Source organism: Macaca mulatta, chromosome 8 (assembly GCF_049350105.2).
Source record: "Macaca mulatta isolate MMU2019108-1 chromosome 8, T2T-MMU8v2.0, whole genome shotgun sequence".
In the NCBI taxonomy this organism is placed as follows: Eukaryota; Metazoa; Chordata; class Mammalia; order Primates; family Cercopithecidae; genus Macaca; species Macaca mulatta.
This window is the reverse complement of record NC_133413.1, coordinates 40,276,949-40,295,368: the sequence shown is the minus strand read 5'-3', so window position 1 is coordinate 40,295,368 and position 18,420 is coordinate 40,276,949. Positions and strand designations below refer to the sequence as shown.

At 39.8% G+C, this 18,420-nt stretch overlaps 1 protein-coding gene across 8 annotated transcripts in view; it reads left to right on the top strand.

Moving 5' to 3' along the window:
• Positions 1–18,420, top strand: part of NSD3 (nuclear receptor binding SET domain protein 3) — a 111,670-nt gene that overhangs the window by 29,561 nt on the left and 63,689 nt on the right. For all 8 annotated transcript variants that reach the window (XM_077943439.1, XM_015145182.3, XM_015145181.3 and 5 more), the window contains exons 2-4: positions 5,791–6,509; positions 16,224–16,295; positions 16,842–17,004. In XM_077943439.1, coding sequence (XP_077799565.1) covers positions 5,835–6,509; positions 16,224–16,295; positions 16,842–17,004 — 910 coding nt within the window. In that variant the 5' untranslated portion in view covers positions 5,791–5,834. The remainder of the gene's footprint in view (positions 1–5,790; positions 6,510–16,223; positions 16,296–16,841; positions 17,005–18,420) is intronic.

The window sequence follows — 18,420 nt, the reverse complement described above, 5'->3', positions numbered from 1 at the left end:
CAACAAGTGGCCAGGCTCTAACTGTATGCCAGGCTCTGTCTTAAGTGCTGTTCGTAGATTAACTCTTAATTCTTACAGCAGCCCTGTACAAGGTACACAATTACAGGTATCCAACATTTCTGGCTAAGGAAACTGAGGATTAGAGGTACTGAATAAGTTGCCTAAAGTCACACAGCCAGCAAGACTTGAAGTATGCTTTTGAACTTAGGTGGATTCTGAACCTGTGCTCTCAAGCATGGTGCTCAGTAGAGCCTCCTAATTTAGTAAGGTCTTAACCATTGTGTCAGTTGGTGTGTCTGCTGTGTGAAGGCTGGCCGCCAGACCCCACTGCCCATAAAAATCACTATGTAAAGAAATGTAGATGTAGTCCCAAAATATGTTTTTATAAACCACCGAAACTGCTTTCTTGATTGCATTGTTGTATTATTTGGAGGCATAATATGAAGAAGTATGGCTTTCTTCATGCTTAGGGTTTCTAGAAAATATAACAATGTGGCTGCTTTAGCTTGTTTGCTCAGAACATGGCACCAGAATTTAATGGAGGCTCATACACCTTAGGTACCTGTAGCTTTTTATTTTTAGTACTTCTTCCAAACACTAGCCAAATCATTTGGGGTTTTTTTCCCCAAGCTTTTCAGTTTTAAAATTTTCAAACCTTTAGAAAAGTTAAAAGAATTTACATTGAACACCTAGATTCACCAGTTGTTAAAATTTTGTCTCCTTTGCTTTACTCTAGGTATATATACCTTTTTAAAAATTCTGAACCATTTCAAAGTTGTAGATACCATGACATTTATCTCTTTACCGCGTATTTCAGCATAGCTCTCCTAAGAATGAGAACATTCTCGTATATAAACAGAATAGCATTATCAGGCCCTTGAAATTAATAGCTCCATTGTTTAAAGCCAGTTCATATTTTAAAATTCTCTAGTTGTCTCCACAATATCTGTTTAATCTGGTGTTTGTGTGTATTTAAATCCAGGATATAATCAAAGTTCATGCATTGTATTGGGTTGATAAATCTTATCTCTTTTAAATCTAGAATAGTCTTTCCACCTTTTGTTTGTTTTAGACATTAGCTTTTTTGAAGAGCCCAGGCCAGTTGTCTGGGAGAATATCACCCATTTTGGATTTGTCTGATTATTTCTTCACTTCAGATTCAGTCGAAGCACTGGGAAGAATACTTCAAAGGAAGAAAATGCAAGATTTGCTAAATGACTAGTTTTATGGCTTAACAAAGAGGGAAGAATCAATCACCCATGAGCCTGAGATTTCTAGTCTGGGAAGCTAGAAAAGTGATGGAAGCAATGACAGACTGGGGTAGTCTGAAAGGGACATTGTGCTAGGAAAAGGACAGTGCATTTAGTTTTGAACTAATGACTTTTAAGGATTTAGTGTAGTTGTCCTTAAGTAGTTGGTTATTCTCTGGCGATGGGATATTGTGAAAAAGAGCACAGGATTAGAAATCAGGAGAGTGATTATTTTTCAAGCTTTATTACTAATTAGCTTTGTGGAAAGTCAGTATTTCAAGTGTTCTATGTAGATAGCTAAAAAATGGAGTTAATGCACACCTTGCCCTGCCAGTCTGACAGAGTTGTTTTGAGGATCAAATACAAATGTATATGAAAACACTCTGTGATATGAATGCATATGAGTTCACTCCGTGGACTCCTGTGTAATTATAAGAAGGTAATGTTATTTTCTTAGTTCAGACTAAAATGAGATATTTGAAGTTAGGGCTAGAGAAGACAGGAAAAGGGGAAAATATAAAACTTCTTGTGTTTGAAACTCAATCAAATGCATCAGAAATCTCAGTCTCTGAATACATATGCCTGAAAAACCCTGAAGACTGCAATTTGGGAGACGAATCTGGAAGCTGAGCTTGTATATGACAGTTATAAGAACCAAAAACACAGGTTGCATCTTGTTAGATGTCATTATTTGACTTGCCTTCAAGTTGGAAGTATAAATGAGAACTTTTGAATTCTGCCTGTGTAGTTGCTCCATGCTTGTTAACAGAATTTTTGAACATTTCCTTCTTATGTCTGTTGCTGTGAGCTATACATTTTTGCCAAAAGTTAAATTAAGGTAATGTTTCAGTTCTCAAACATTGTCAGTAAATATGGTATGCTAATCAGGAGCACAGACCCTGAAACCAGACTGCTTGGGTTGAATCTTAGCTCTGTCAATTAATTACTAGCCATGTGCACTTGAGCAAGTCATTTAACTTCTCTGTGCCTCTATATCCCTATGTATAATAGGAGATAATATCTACATGAAGGTTGCTGGAAGGATTAAATGTATTACTTATGTCAAGCACTTAGAATGGTGCCTGGCACTTACAGAGTACTATGCAAGTGTTAATGGTGGTTATTAGAATATTTGTGATTTTGATAGTGACCAAGGAATAAAGTACCTGAACAAAAGAATTCTTTTCCCAGAACTGATAGCTGAGGGAAACAGAACTGATACAGTAGTAAAAATCATGGACATCAGGAGCTCGAGATCAGCCTGGGCAACATAGTGAAACTCCATCTCTACAAAAAAATACAAAAAATAAGCCAGGTGTGGCACGTGCCTGTAGTCCCAGCTACTTGGGAGCCTGAGGTGAGAGAATCATCTGAACCCAGGAAGTCAAGGCTGCAGTGAGCTGTGATTGCATGTTTCTGCACTCCAGCCTGGGCAACAGAGTGAGGCCCTGTCTCAAAACAAACAAACAAACAAAAACAACATGGACTTCAGAGTCAGACATGCCTGGATCCAAATTCGAGTTCTCCCCCCTTGTGGTTTAAGCAGGCCACCTAACCCCTCTGAAGCTCACTTTCTTTTACCTGTGAACCAGAAATCACAATCCCTATCTTGCAGAGTTGTGATGATTAAATGAGCTGATGTGTAAAGTGCCTGATCCTGAGGTGACACTAAGAAAATGAGAGTGCTCTGGATCCCTCCCACCCCCAGCCAGTGCAAAGCAGTACACACAGTTCAATTTCTTGTGTGCGGTCTTATTCATTTGTTTGTAATTTTAGGACTTCCAAAATGATTTCCGTTTGTTACTAGCAGAACAAACAGTAGCTGTATAATTGGATACACCTTGAAAAGTGTATTGTCAGCTTTGTTTCCCTCTTCCATTTGCTTTTTGGGGTTATTTGTTTTATTATTACAGCAAACCTACTGGAACCAAGATGGTAGACACTGTTAATCAGTCTGTTATTAATCTATTAATAATAGGTGTTGTTAATGATTCTGTTATTAACAGAGTCGAACTGGAATGTAGCCTCCGGATCCTCTTTTTTTTGAGACAGAGTCTCACCCTGTTGGCCAGGCTGGATTGCAATGGTGCGATCTTTGCTCACGGCAACCTCTGCCTCCTGGGTTTAAACGATTCTCCTGCCTCAGCCTCCCGAGTAGCTGGGATTACAGGCACCTGCCAGCATGTCCAGCTAATTTTTGTATTTTTAGTAGAGACGGGGTTTCACCATATTGGCCAGGCTGGTCTCAAACTCCTGACCTCGTGATCCACCCACCTTGGCCTCCCAAAGTGCTGGGATTACAGATGTGAGCCATGGCGCCCAGCCTCAGGATCCTTCTTCACAGTATTCCAGGCAGCTACAATCAGTTCATCAGAGTTGATATAGTTGTGAAAACTGGTTTGTTCTTCCTGCTTTAGAACTTTCTAGAAGAGGCCGGGTGTGGTGGCTCACGCCTGTAATCCCAGCACTTTGGGAGGCCGAGGCGGGCGGATCATGAGGTCAGGAGATCGAGACCATCCTGGCTAACATGGTGAAACCCCGTCCCTACCAAAAAAAAAAACAACAACAACAACAAAAAAAATAGCCAGACATGGTGGTGGGCGCCTCTAGTCCTAGCTACTCGGGAGGCTGAGGCAGGAGAATGGCATGAACCTGCGAGGCGGAGCTTGCAGTGGGCTGAGATTGTGCCACTGCACTCCAGCCTGGACAACAAAGCAAGACTCCGTCTCAAAAGAACTTTCTAGAAGAAATGCTTATGGGATTATCAAAATAATATATGGATTGTCCATTAATCTTCTATCCTGTGATGTGCACTTGTCATACCTTATGACAAGGCAGGGTGGTCTTGTAGCATTTTCTAACAGATGCTTATGTATATTGTAACATTATTACATAATGTAGGCATCTTCAGACACCTACTAGAGGAGATGCAATAATTGAAAAGTTATAATGCAATGATCCAACCAAGAATATGCATCAAAATTACTGGGGATATAGTCTTAAAAAACTTATGCCCAGGACCCCACCCCAGATTTATTCAATTAGAATCTTTAGGAGATAGACTCTGACACATACATTTTGTAAAAGTACCCCAGATGCTTCTGCTATATATAACAGTTGTTAAAAATAAGTAGATACTGGCAACAGTGTAGAGAATCACACACTATTGGTATGAGAGTTCATTGACATAGTATAACCTATAGAACAATTTTACAGTATCTATCAAAATTTCAAATCTGTCCTGTAGAAATATATATGTGCACAAAAATCGAGTTTCAAGAATGTTTCAGGCCAGGCATGGTGACTCATGCCTATAATCTCAGTACTTTGGGAGGCTGAAGCAGGAGGATTACTTGAGTCCAGGAGTTTGAGACCTGCCTGGGCAACACAGCAAGATCCTGTCTCTATTTGAAAAAAAGAATAAAGAAAAGAAAAGAAAAATAAATAAAAATAAACAAGGTTTTCTGCAGACATATTTATTATATCAAACAATTGCAAGAAACTATCAGTACACAAATGGTTAAATACATTATGGTAAATACAACGTTTATTTGCTATGCAACCATTTAAAGAATAAGTATGAAAATTGTCTATACATGCTGATGTAGAAGCATATCTAGGATATATTGTTAAGTTAAATAAGCAAGTCACAGAATAAGCCCTATTTTAAAATTTTTATATGTAAAAACGTAGAGAAAGATGTGAAAGAATACCCATCAAAGTGTTTATAGTGGTTGTCTTGGTATAGAAGAGTGGGAATAATGAAGTGGGGAGAGGAACAGACCTTTTCACTTTGGTGTTTAAAATATTTGCAGGCCAGGCATGGTGGCTGACGCCTATAATCCTAGCACTTTGGGAGGCTCAGGCAGACGGATTGCTTGACCCCAGAGTTCAAGACCAACTTGGGCAACATAGTGAAACCCTGTCTACAAAAAATGCAAAAATTAGCTGGGTGTGGTGATGCATGCCTGAGTTTTAGCTACTGGGGAGGCTGAGATGGGAGGATCACCTGAGCCTGGGATGTTGAGGCTGTAGTGAGCCATGACTGCACCACTGCATTCAAGCCTGGGTGACAGAGTGATACTGTGTCTCAAAAAAAAAAAAAAAAAAAAAATTGCAATAACATTTTATTATTTTTGTAATTAAAACAACCACTGAACAAAATATGAATGATGTTAAAGGAAGTTCTTATGGAAGCAGATTGATATGTGTCAGGACACTGCTTATTTTGCAAACACTAGTTTTAACTTGAGACTTATGATCTCTAACTTGAGAGATAAAAAGGAATGTCAAAACTATTTCATGTGTTGGCAGTGATGATAAAATCTTGTTGCCACAGTTGTTATGAAAGTAATCAGGAGTTTCAAACAGATAAGCATTGAAGATAAAAGGTATATCTGTTTTAGAAATGTTTAATGTCTATGCATATCTGGATATGAAAATTGAGTTCAAAACATTTTAATTTAATCCTTTTTCAGTTGATTAGCCTCTAGTCAATGATAATATTAACACCTTCTAATCCCCTCTTTTATAATTTTAGGCCCGATGAGAGAAAGGGAAAGTTAAGGATGCTGGAGCAGAACAATGGATTTCTCTTTCTCTTTCATGCAAGGGATCATGGGAAACACAATTCAGCAACCACCTCAACTCATTGACTCCGCCAACATCCGTCAGGAGGATGCCTTTGATAACAACAGTGACATTGCTGAAGATGGTGGCCAAACACCATATGAAGCTACCTTGCAGCAAGGCTTTCAGTACCCAGCTACAACAGAAGATCTTCCTCCACTCACAAATGGGTATCCATCATCAATCAGCGTGTATGAAACTCAAACCAAATACCAGTCATATAGTCAGTATCCTAATGGGTCAGCCAATGGCTTTGGTGCAGCTAGAAACTTTAGCCCCACTGACTATTACCATTCAGAAATTCCAAACACAAGACCACATGAAATTCTGGAAAAACCTTCCCCTCCACAGCCACCACCTCCTCCTTCGGTACCACAAACTGTGATTCCAAAGAAGACTGGCTCACCTGAAATTAAACTAAAAATAACCAAAACTATCCAGAATGGCAGGGAATTGTTTGAGTCTTCCCTTTGTGGAGACCTTTTAAATGAAGTACAGGCAAGTGAGCACACGAAGTCAAAGCATGAAAGCAGAAAAGAAAAGAGGAAAAAAAGCAACAAGCATGACTCATCGAGATCTGAAGAGCGCAAGTCACACAAAATCCCCAAATTAGAACCAGAGGAACAAAATGTGAGTTGAAAAGTCTTTTTGAACAATTTTGTTCTATTTCACATTTACTGGAAGTTCAAGAGATCTTTTTGGTTTTTATCTCTTTAAATATGAATCCTTCTGATAATTTCTTTTTTCTAATCACTAGGAAAGTGCTTGGAATATTATAATAGATGCTGAGTATTTGTTGAATATATGAATGGATATTAGTTAAGAAATATTTTAAAAACATGTAAAACAAATCTTGCTGCTTATGTTTCTTTGTCCTAATGGCTTCGGTTATTTTCATTTGCTTAAATAGACGGTTGGTTTTTGAAAATGAAGAGGAAAGGCAAAGATAAAATAGTTAATTATATTGAGTTTTCATTATTTTAGACCAACTTTTGCCAGTAGAGCTTAGATTTAACACTCATTGCTAATGTTTGCTACAAAATAACCTGAAATAATAGAAATCTGTTTATTAAAATCAGAGTTAGTATTAATATATATTGATTAAAACTTCAGGTGAGTTTTTATCATCCTTTATAGGTAACTTAAGATATGTGCTGCTGAATTTTTTAATATCTGAGGTTTCAGCGTGAATTTGCTTAGCAATAATATAATAAGTATGTAAAAAATAATTCTAGCTTAAATGAAGAGTTCATAATATGAATTGCAAATGTTTTCTAAACTTTGACTTAGGAAAACTATATTTATTTTTCTGACAGCTATCTGCTTTTATATGTGTTATGCCTGAATAAGTTATTTTCTGTTCAACGAAATGTTTACTTCTTACCAACTCATCTTTTCCTTGGTAGCTGGCTTCTATTACTTCATGCAACTCACAAGTGATGTTTTTCTGGAGTAAAGGTCACAATGGTTCTAGACTCTCACAAGTCCCAATGTGACATTTCAACATGTTTTCTCATTTTTCTGTAGTTTTCTTATTTATTCATTAACAAATGTTGGTGAAATACTCCTCCTACTGTGTGCTAGGCAATGCTCTAAGAATCAAAGGTATTGCAATGAATGAAAAGTAGAAATGAAAAGCCTGCTCTCAGGATGCTTATATTCTAGTGAGGGGAGCCAGAAAATACATATATATATGCATGCATATGTATGTACAAAAATTCAGATAGCTTTAGATGCTGTGAAGACAATAAAACTGGGTAATGAGATAAAGAGTCATCAGTGATGTTTCTAGTAGTCATTTTGCAATTAGATTCTAAAACCAGTTCTGTCTTTGTTAGATATCTGCTATACCTAGTTCTTTATATCACCTAAACCTTCGGGTAACTATTAGAGCTCAGGATTACAGTGCTTAGATTTTATTTTGTTTTATTTTATTTTGAGACGGAGTTTCACTCTCGTTACCTATGCTGGAGTGCAGTGGCTCAATCTCTGCTCACCGCAACCTCCGTCTCCCAGATTCAAGCAATTCTCCTGCCTCAGCCTGCCAAGTAGCTGGGATTACAGACATGTCACCACGCCCAGCTAATTTTGTATTTTTTTTTTTTTTAGTAGAGACGGGGTTTCTCCATGTTGGTCAGGCTGGTCTCGAACTCCCAACCTCAGGTGTTCTGCCTGCCTCAGCCTCCCAAAGTGCTGGGATTACAGGCATGAGCCACTGCACCTGGCCCAGATGTTTAGATTTTAATTTAAGGGTTTTAGTTCATTTTCCTTTTTATTGAATCATGATGAGCAAAATTTACTATTTGATGTTTAGGATCTTACAATAGCTTGGGATAAAGGAATATCAATTTTGACCAAAAGTATACCTGGAGAAAGTGGCATTAACTGCCTGGAATATTACTAGGAGCATTGCCTGAAAGTTGAGTCTTAGGGGGAAATCCAGGTTTTTTTCTTGTTCGTTCTCTCTCTCTCTCTATCCGTCTCTCCCTGTCTCCTTCTCTCCCTCTTCCTCTCCCTCCCTCTCCCTGCTCCCCTCTCTGCCCCATTCCTCCCTCTTTCCGTCCTACCCCCTCATGCCTTCCCTCTTCCATCCCTCCCTTCTCTCCCTTCTTCTCTCCCTCTCTCCTCTCTCTCTCTCCCTCTCCTTCTCCCCCCTTCTCTCTTCCTTTCCTTCAAAGAAGTAAAGAGGTAAGTTCTTGTTAATTTAATTTTGATTAATTAGAATTGTATCACACATAGGGGCAGTTGTAGAAGTTGTACTCCATTCTGACCACAGACTTTCACAGCCAGAGCTCCCACGGCTCTTGCCTATCATTAATGTCATGCTTTTGCTAAGCTAGAGATGTGTATAAATTAATGTTTCACAACTGCATATGTTTTAAAATTAGATTTCCGTAACTTGAACAACATCTACAGTGCTTCCTTCAGGACAGTTATTTTAATGGTCAATACCGTATGCCTACTGGTTTTCCATAGGGGTTCCAGCCCTTGGTGTTTAGCATTGTAGAGGACTGAGAAGTGGAAGGGAAGCCCAAAGAAGCATCCACTGACTTCACTGGACAGCTTCCCTCCCCCAGATGCCCCAGGGAGACATAATGAAAACTGTATTCCTGGAGAAAAAGTCTGATATAAATCTCCTGGAGCTGGATTTGCTTTTATATAGATTTTTTCTTTTACTTTACTTTGTTGTTGTTGTTCCTTAAAAGCCCACTCATAGGTTCATAGGTTCTTTTTTGAGCAAACAAAATCTCGTATAGTTGAGTTCCATGTTTAACTCCGGGCGTGGTGGCTCACTCTGTAATAGCAGCACTTTGGGAGGCCGAGGTGGGTGGATCGCTTAAGGTCAGAAGTTTGAGACCAGTCTGGCCAACATGGTGAAACCCCATCTCTACTAAAAATATTTAAAAATTATCCGGGCGTGGCAATGGGTACCTGTAATCCCAGCTACTCTGGAGGCCGAGGCACAGGAATTGCTTGAACCTGGGAGGTGGAGGTTGCAGTGAGCCAAGATCGTGCCACTGCACTCCAGCCTGGGTGACAGAATAAGACTCTGTCTCAAAAACAAACAAAAAACACAACACCTTAAGATTTCACCTGCTACTTTTTTCTTAGTACTTGATGTGTAAGTATTTCCCCCTAATTCTAAGCTATTTGGCCTTCTGAAGAGTGGCTGTTATTTGGAACAACCTAAGTATATCTTCTCAACAATGAAAATGTGTCCAAACATCTAGGCAGCAGGAGACCTGAGATCACTACTGAAATTGTATATTTTAAAAATCTGCATGAGCTGTTTTTCCTCCCACCAAATCAGAAACATGTGGCTGTGTTTCTGCATGTCTTCCTCCTTGGCAGGTGGAATGCCTCAGGCATGTGAGCATAGGCCCTGTTATTCAAACAGTCGCTGGTCTCCTATCAGCACTTCAGTGGGCTAATCCACTAAGGCAGAGTCTCATTGACCCTTAGTTTGCCATATCCACTTATAAAAAGCAGAGTGGCTGGATCAGTCCCATGAACAGTAAGGTAGCAGGTTTGGCTCTCTAGCCTCAGAGTATTAGGCCTTAAAATTCTTAGAAACTCTTTATATGCAAAATGTTCTTTTGGTACACATTTTTTATTTAGTTTTATTTATTTATTTTTGAGACGGAATCTCACTCTGTCACCCAGGGTGGAGTGCAGTGGTGCAATCTCGGCTCACTGCAACCTCTGCCTCCAGGATTCAAGCGATTCTCCTGCCCTAGCCTCCTTAGTAGCTGGGAATACAGGTGTGTGCCACCACGCCTGGCTAATTTTTGTATTTTTAGTAGAGATGAGGTTTCGCCATGTTGGCCAGGCTGGTCTTGAACTCCTGACCTCAAGTGATCCGCCCACCTTGGCCTCCCAAAGTTTTGGGATTACAGGCGTGAGCCACAGCACCTGGGCTGTAATATATTCATCTTAATGAATCCCTTGGTTTTAATAAAAGTACTAGGCTAAAGGCCGGGCGTGGTGGTTCACACCTATAATCTCAGCACTTTGGGAGGCCTAGGTGGGCGGATCATGAGGTCAAGAGATCAAGACCATCCTGGCCAACATGGTGAAACCCCGTCTCTACTAAAAATACAACCGGGCACAGTGGCGCGTGCCTGTAATCCCAGATAATCAGGAGACTGAGGCAGGAGAATCGCTTGAACCTGGGAGGCAGAGATTGTAGTGAGCTGAGATCGTGCCACTGCACTCCAACCTGGCAACAGAGCAAGACTCTGTCTCAGAAAAAAAAAAAAAAAAAGTGCTAGGCTAAAAATTTTACAGGAATATTTAGGATAATGTAATTTATTTTAGCCACTCAACATAATTTTTAGGTATTCTTATGTGGAGGCTATTAAAAATGTAAAAAAGTGATATATACCCACAAAATCCTAATTTTTAAAATTAAGATGAATTGAACATTAAGGAGAGCTAACTCACTGTCATCTTTTTCTGATGCTTTCTCTTCCTGACAAAGTAATGGAATTAGTACCCAAAGAGAGTATTTCTGTCCCGACTTAATTTTAATGTCTTAAAGTTGTCTCTGTCTCTAAATGCCTACCAGGTATATCTGTTTGGCTCATGCATTAGCACATTTTACAATAGATACTTCCTCTCTATTATTGCAGCATCCTTACTTGACTTCTTTTTCTTCTCTTATTTATATAGTCTTGAAAGCTTAGAATAAATCCTTTTGGGCATCCTTTACTCCCTAGCCACTTCTTTCTTTTAAAATGACTGTGTAAAAAACTTTAATTCTTTGAAAGTGATTTTGATGGTGTTTCAAACCAGCGTGAAGGAAACACCAATAATCTGGAACAAATCAAAAAAATTTTAAAAAGATTTAAAAAGATAAGACATTTGAATTAGAAGGTTTGAAAGGAAGTCCTTTTTTTTGTTTGTTTTTTTTCCTCTGGAGACAGGGTCTCACTCTGTCACCCAGTACACCCACTGTACTCACTCACTGGAGTACAGTGAGGTGAGCATAGCTCACATAGCCTCAAACTCCTGGGCTCAAGCAATCCTCCCACCTTAGCCTCCTGAGTGGCTGAGATTATATAGGTACACATCACTATGCCTGGCTCTTTTTTTGTAGAGATGGGATCTCGCCATGTTACCCAAGCTGTTCTTGAATTCCTGGGCTCAAGTGATCCACCTGCCTCAGCCTCTCAAAGTGCTGGGATTATAGGTGTGAGCCACTGTGCACAGCTGGTACCGTTTTTAACCTCAGCTATCTCACACATGCTACTCCTTCCTCCTGGAATGTTCTTTCCTCCATGTTTTACTAAGCTAATTCTTCGTCCTTTGATTCTTAGAACGTAATTTCTTTTCTTTTCTTGTTTTTTGTTTTTTTGTTTTTTTGAGATGGAGTCTCGCTCTGTCGCCCACGCTAGAGTCCAGTGGTACGATCTCAGCTCACTGCAATCTCTGCCTCCCAGGTTCAAGCGATTCTCCTGCCTCAGCCTCCTGACTAGCTGAGACTACAGGCGCCTGCCACCGTGCCTGGCTAATTTTTGTATTTTTAGTAGAGACGGGGTTTCACCATCTTGGCGAGGCTGGTCTGGAACTCCTGACCTAGTGATTTACCTGCCTCGGCCTCCCAAAGTGCTGGGATTACAGGTGTGAGCCACCACGCCTGGCAGATTGTAATTTATTTTCTTAGAGAGGCTTTTCCTGACCTTCATATCTGAAAATACATATATACTTACACACTATTATTTCTCTTTTTCTTCCTAGCACTTACTTTTTTTGTTTGTTGTTGTTGTTTTAAGAGACAGGGTTTCGCTGCATCACCCAGGCTGAAGTGCAGTCATAGCCCATTGAAGCCTTGAACTCTGGGGCATAAACGATTCTCCTGCCTCAGCCCCCCAGAGTAGCTGGGACTACAGGCATTTGTTGTTTTTAGGTACTGGGTCTCACTGTGTTGCCCAGGCTGGTCTTGAACTCTTGGCCTCAAGAGATCCTTCCACCTTGGCCTCCCAAAGTGCTGACAGGTGTGAGCCACACCATGCCCAGCCATAGCACTTACTTTTTAACTGGATGTTTGTGTTTCTGTTTTTTAATATCAGTCTCTCCTGCCCAACTGTAAACTCCTTGGGGTCAAGAATCACATCTGTTTGTTTCACTATTATATACAGCCTATGTAACTTCTAGAACTGAGCCTGAAACATGGTAGGCACTGTGAAGTTAATGGTTGATACTTGGGTTTGGGGACATTAGTCTGTCTTATAGAACATATCATTTTCCTAAAACTTAAAAACCTTTTTAGGCCAGGTGCGGTGGCTCACACCTGTAATCCCAGCACTTTGGGAGGCCAAGGCAGGTGGATCACCTGAGGTTAAGAGTTCAAGACCAGCCTGGCCAACATGGCAAAACACCATCTCTACTAAAAATATAAAAATTTTTTTGTATTTTTTTTTTTTTTTTAGTAGAGACGAGGTTTCATTGTGTTAGCCAGGATGGTCTCGATCTCCTGACCTCGTGATCCACCCGTCTCGGCCTCCCAAAGTGCTGGGATTACAGGCTTGAGCCACCGCGCTACTTGGGAGGCTGAGGCAGGAGAATGGCGGGAACCCGGGAGGCGGAGCTTGCAGTGAGCCGAGATCGCGCCACTGCACTCCAGCCTGGGCGACAGAGCGAGACTCGGCCTCAAAAAAAAAAAAAAAAAAAAAAAATATATATATATATATATATATATATATAAATTAGCTGGGTGTGGTGGCGTGGGCCTGTATTCCCAGCTTCTCAGGAGGCTGAGGGAGGAAAACCACTTGAACCTGGGAGGCAGAGGTTACAATGAGCCGAGATCTCACCACCACACTCCATCCTAGGCAACAGCAGAGCAAGACTCTGTCTCAAAAAAAAAACCTTTTTATACTTTTTAAAATTTAATAAAACTTTGTTTTCACAACAGTGTCTTTAAATGTTTGAAATAATAGAATGAGAATTTTAAGTAACTTTTAGAATTAATCATATTCTTTTAGTAGAGTTAAGACCTACTTTAATGGATATACCCTCTTTTTAAGCCATCTAAATTAAATTCTGTTCTCTAACAAGTAACATATTTTAAAAATCTTTTACATTGTAGAGGTAATTTGGTTTTTTATTTTTACAGAAAAGACAAATAGTAAAAAGGTATAGAAGATCTTCCTTCACCATTTCCCTCAAGTAATTTCCAAAAGATAATTATTGGTATCAATTTTGTTTACATTGTACCAAATATTTTCAAGGCATGTATAGATTACATATTTTTAAATAAAAAGTTGGAAGATATTGGTAGACATGCAGATTACTGACATGAAGTAATACTGCTCTGCTTAGATTTCTCTTAGCAGAATTCCTCTGCTTAGATTTTCTTGTTTTGCATATTTCTGTAGAATAAATTTCTAAAATGTGATTGCTAGATTGAAGAGTGTACATATCTTAAATTTTGATAGCTACTTCCAAATTGCCTCCCCAAAGGGTTTTAGAAACTTCTTTCTTTCTTTCTTTCTTTTTTTTGAGATGGAATTTCACTCTATCCCCCAGGGTGGAGTGCAGTGGCACAATCTGGCTCACTGCAAGCTCCGCCTTTCGGGTTCATGCCATTCTCCTGCCTCAGCCTCCCAGGTAGCTGGGACTGTCGGTGCCTGCCACCATGCCTGGCTAATTTTTTTTTTTTTTAGTAGAGATGGGGTTTCACTGTGTTAGCCAGGATGGTCTTGATCTCCTGACCTCGTGATCCACCTGCCTCGGCCTCCCAAAGTGCTGGGATTACAGGCATGAGCCACTGTGCCCGGCCATAAACTTTAAAATAACATACTTGTGGGGTTTATGATTAGAAAAGTAACGATGTTTAGTATAGACAATCTGACAAATACAGAAAAGTACTGGCCAGACACACTGGCTCACACCTATAATCCCAGAACTTTGGGAGGCCAAAGCAGGAGGATCACTTGAGCCCGGGGGTTTGAAACCAGCCTGGGGAATAGCAAGACCTCATTTCAGCAACAACAACAACAAAAATTAGCTGGGCGTGGTGACATATGTCTGTAGTCCCAGCTACTCAGGAGGCTGAGGTAGGAGGACTTCTTGAGCCCAGGAGGTTGAGACTGCAATGAGCCATGATCACGCCACTGCACTCCAGCTTGGGTGACAAAGCAAGACCCTGTTTCAAAAAAAAAAAAAAAAAAGAAAAGAAAAAGAAAAAGATAAGCACTCCAAAAAAATCACTTATTTTATTACCTGGTGGTAACCTTTTATATCCTTTTAGTGTTCTGTGCACATAAAAAAATTAAGATTTGAGGCCGGGCGCGGTGGCTCAAGCCTGTAATCCCAGCACTTTGGGAGGCCGAGACGGGCGGATCACGAGGTCAGGAGATCGAGACCATCCTGGCTAACACCGTGAAACCCCGTCTCTACTAAAAATACAAAAAACTAGCCGGGCGAGGTGGCGGGCGCCTGTAGTCCCAGCTACTTGGGAGGCTGAGGCAGGAGAATGGCGTAAACCCGGGAGGCGGAGCTTGCAGTGAGCTGAGATCTGGCCACTGCACTCCAGCCCGGGCTACAGAGCAAGACTCCGTCTCAAAAAAAAAAAAAAAAAGATTTGAACCATACTATTCAAACTACTTTGTGATGTGCTGTTTTAAAATAGCATTGTAATTAGTGTTATCTTAAAATATGTTCTACTTAGCTATACTATAATTTATTCTAGATGTTTGGACATCTAGATTATTTCTTTTTTTTTTTTTTTTTTTTGAGACGGAGTCTCACTGTGTCACCAGGCTAGAGTGCAGTGGCGTGATCTTGGCTCACTGCAGCCTCTGCCTCCCGGGTTCAAGCGATTCTCCTGCCTCAGCCTCCCAAATAGCTGGGACTATAGGCACACACCACCATGCCCAGCTAATTTTTTGTATTTTTAGTAGAGACAGGGTTTCACCATCTTGTCCAGGATGGTCTTCATTTCTTGACCTCATGACCCGCCCACCTCGGCCTCCCAAAGTGCTAGGATTATAGGCGTGAGCCACCAGGCCCAGCCCATCTAGATTATGCGTAGTACTTAGCTCTGATAAGTAGCAATAGTATGCATATCTTCAAACTTATCCATATTTTTTACATCTCTCAGTGCTTTTCAAATATACATTCTTAGAAGTAGATTTGCAAGGTCAGAGTCTGAAAATTTAATGCTTTTCATATATACAGCCAAATTGCTCTCCAGAAAAGTTTCAAGTTATGTCTTACTAGTAATCTTAGAGTGCCCATTTTTTTCTAGAATCTGAGCATTAAAAAGAAAGTTACCAGTTTATTTAGAAATTAAGTTTTTTGTTTTGTTTTGTTTTGTTTTTTGAGATGGAGTCTCACTCTGTCACCCAGGCTGGAGTGCAGTGGTGCAATCTTGGCTCACTGCAAGCTCCTCCTCCCAGATTCACCTGCCTCAGTCTCCAAAGTAGCTGGGACTACAGGCGTGCACCACCATGCCCAGCTGATTTTTTTATTTTTAGTAGAGATGGGGTTTCACCATGCTGGCTAGGCTGGTCTCAAAGTCCCGACCTTGTGATCTGCCCGCTTTAGCCTCCCAAAGTGCTGGGATTACAGGCGTGAGCCACCGCACCTGGCCTAGAAATTAAGTTTTAAAAGTAACAAAATAAGGAAAAGGAGATAAAGCTATGGTATGGGATGGAAAATGAATGTTGAGACAGAATTAGGTACTGAATAAGTTGTATTCTTACTCCTTACATTGTTCAGTTAATAAATGCCCTTTATTCTCTTTATTTAGTTTTCTTTGATTCTTTTTATGTACGTCACTGTTTGTTTGTTTATTTAATGCCATTTTATTCAACTTACCTATACCTTTTCACCTAGAGACCAAATGAGAGGGTTGACACTGTATCAGAAAAACCAAGGGAAGATCCAGTACTAAAAGAGGAAGCCCCAGTAAGTTGTTTTACTGAATACTGTCTAACCAAATATGGTGGAAGAAGGTGAAACACAGTGACTGAGTTGCAACACATATTGGTACTACGCTTTTTAATTTCAGAAATTACATTGAAATAAATCTTGGAGCTGGCTTGAGAGGTGGATATTTTCAGTGAATTATTTTCCTTTTCAGAACTATGATCTGTTTTTTTTTTAATTGATCAGGTGTATTCTTAACATGCCTTTTTAATAACTTGGCAACAGAAACCATCAATCCTATCTTCAGTATTTGGGGTGGGGCTTATTAATATTTTTCCTCCTTCCCTTTTGCTAGTTTTAGATAGGAGACATCAGAGAAAAGTATAATTGAAGATAAATTTACATTGTTAGCACTTTTAATGTACTTTATACATAGTTTCTTTTTTTGAATTTCTGTTGTTTTTAACCCTTTCCTGTATCAAAGTATAATTGAAGATAAAATTACATTGTTAGCATTTTTAATGTACTTTATACATAGTTTCTTTTTTTGAATTTCTGATGAAGTTTTTTGACCCTTTCCTGTAGGTTCAGCCAATACTATCTTCTGTTCCAACAACAGAAGTGTCCACTGGTGTTAAGTTTCAGGTTGGCGATCTTGTGTGGTCCAAGGTGGGAACCTATCCTTGGTGGCCTTGTATGGTTTCAAGTGATCCCCAGCTTGAGGTTCATACCAAAATTAACACAAGAGGTAAGAAAAGGCATAAACAGATGCTGAGTAAAAGGTTGGAAATGAAAGTGACTTTTAAATGTTGTATGTGAATATAAAATACACACATAATATATAATCTGATACAAAAATGTGCCTATCTGTATCAGTTTTGTGGGTTTTTTTTTTTTTTTTTTTTGAGACGGAGTTTTTGCTCTGTTGCCCAGGCTGGAGTGCAATGGGGCAATCTTGGCTTATTGCAACCTCCGCCTCCTGGGTTTAAGTGATTCTTCTGCCTCGGCCTCTGGAAGTAGCTGGGATTACAGGCACCCACCACCATTCCTGGTTAATTTTTGTATTTTTAATACAGATGAGGTTTCACCATATTGACCAGGATGGTCTTGAACTCTTGACCTCAGGGGGTCCACCTGCCTCGGCCTCCCAAAATGGTAGGATTACAGACATGAGCCACTGCGCCCGGCCTCTTTATCAGTTTTTAAAACCAGTGAAATACTGATAGTCATCTTAAATGGCAGAGTGCTTCTATGGCTGATGCAGTCATTATTTGCCTTATGACACCCTACATTTGCTTATAATTTCCTTACACTTGCTTTTTTTAAAGACCTTAATCTGACTGAAAATATGACCTCTTATTTCCTAAAGAAAGCATATGGACAACTGATCAGATGTTTTATATGAGCTTAATAAGCATTTGGGCCAAGGCTTCTTTGAACATTTTTATTTCATTATTGACTGCTATGGATAGTAATTTTTTATCCAGACAAGTACTTTTCATCCTGGCAAATTTTGCAGGATGCTTTTTTTCCCTCTACACTCCATTCTTGAATCTGTAAATTTACTGGGGCATCCTTGTAAATTTGATATGACATGTAGCCTGAAGGTGGCTATATAATATAGGATCCTACCTGAGGAATGTTAATAAAAATTAAGAAAGACAATTCTAACTTTTCTGTACTCCTTTGCTGGGATTTGACCAAAGAATGATGTGGATTAGATTGCAGAGATTCTAGCATTTGAAATGAACTTGCTTAGTAGCCAAAGAAAGGTTTGAGCTTGGAACTTACTTCTGGGTGTTAACTTTGTGAATTGACTCTTGTCATGTGTAGAGCTCCTCATTGTCTGTGACAAGTTTGTACCTGTTTCTTTTTCTTTTACTTTAAACCATCTGTCTTGGTCCTTGTTCACTCTTCTGAGGGGAAAAAGTATCTGTTTATGTCTGGCAAGGCACATTTGTGATAGGATCAGCCATATCTGTGATTCTTGTGCTGCATAAACAAGAATCTCTCCCAGTATAGAAGGCCATCTGGCTGGATCATTTTTCGTCTTGTCAATGTGACCCACTGATTAAAGGTTAGGAGAGGGGTTGTGTCAGTGAGGCAGAAATGAAAAACCAACATTGTTGAGCTTTAGTGCAAGATCCTGTGTTCAGTAGTTCTT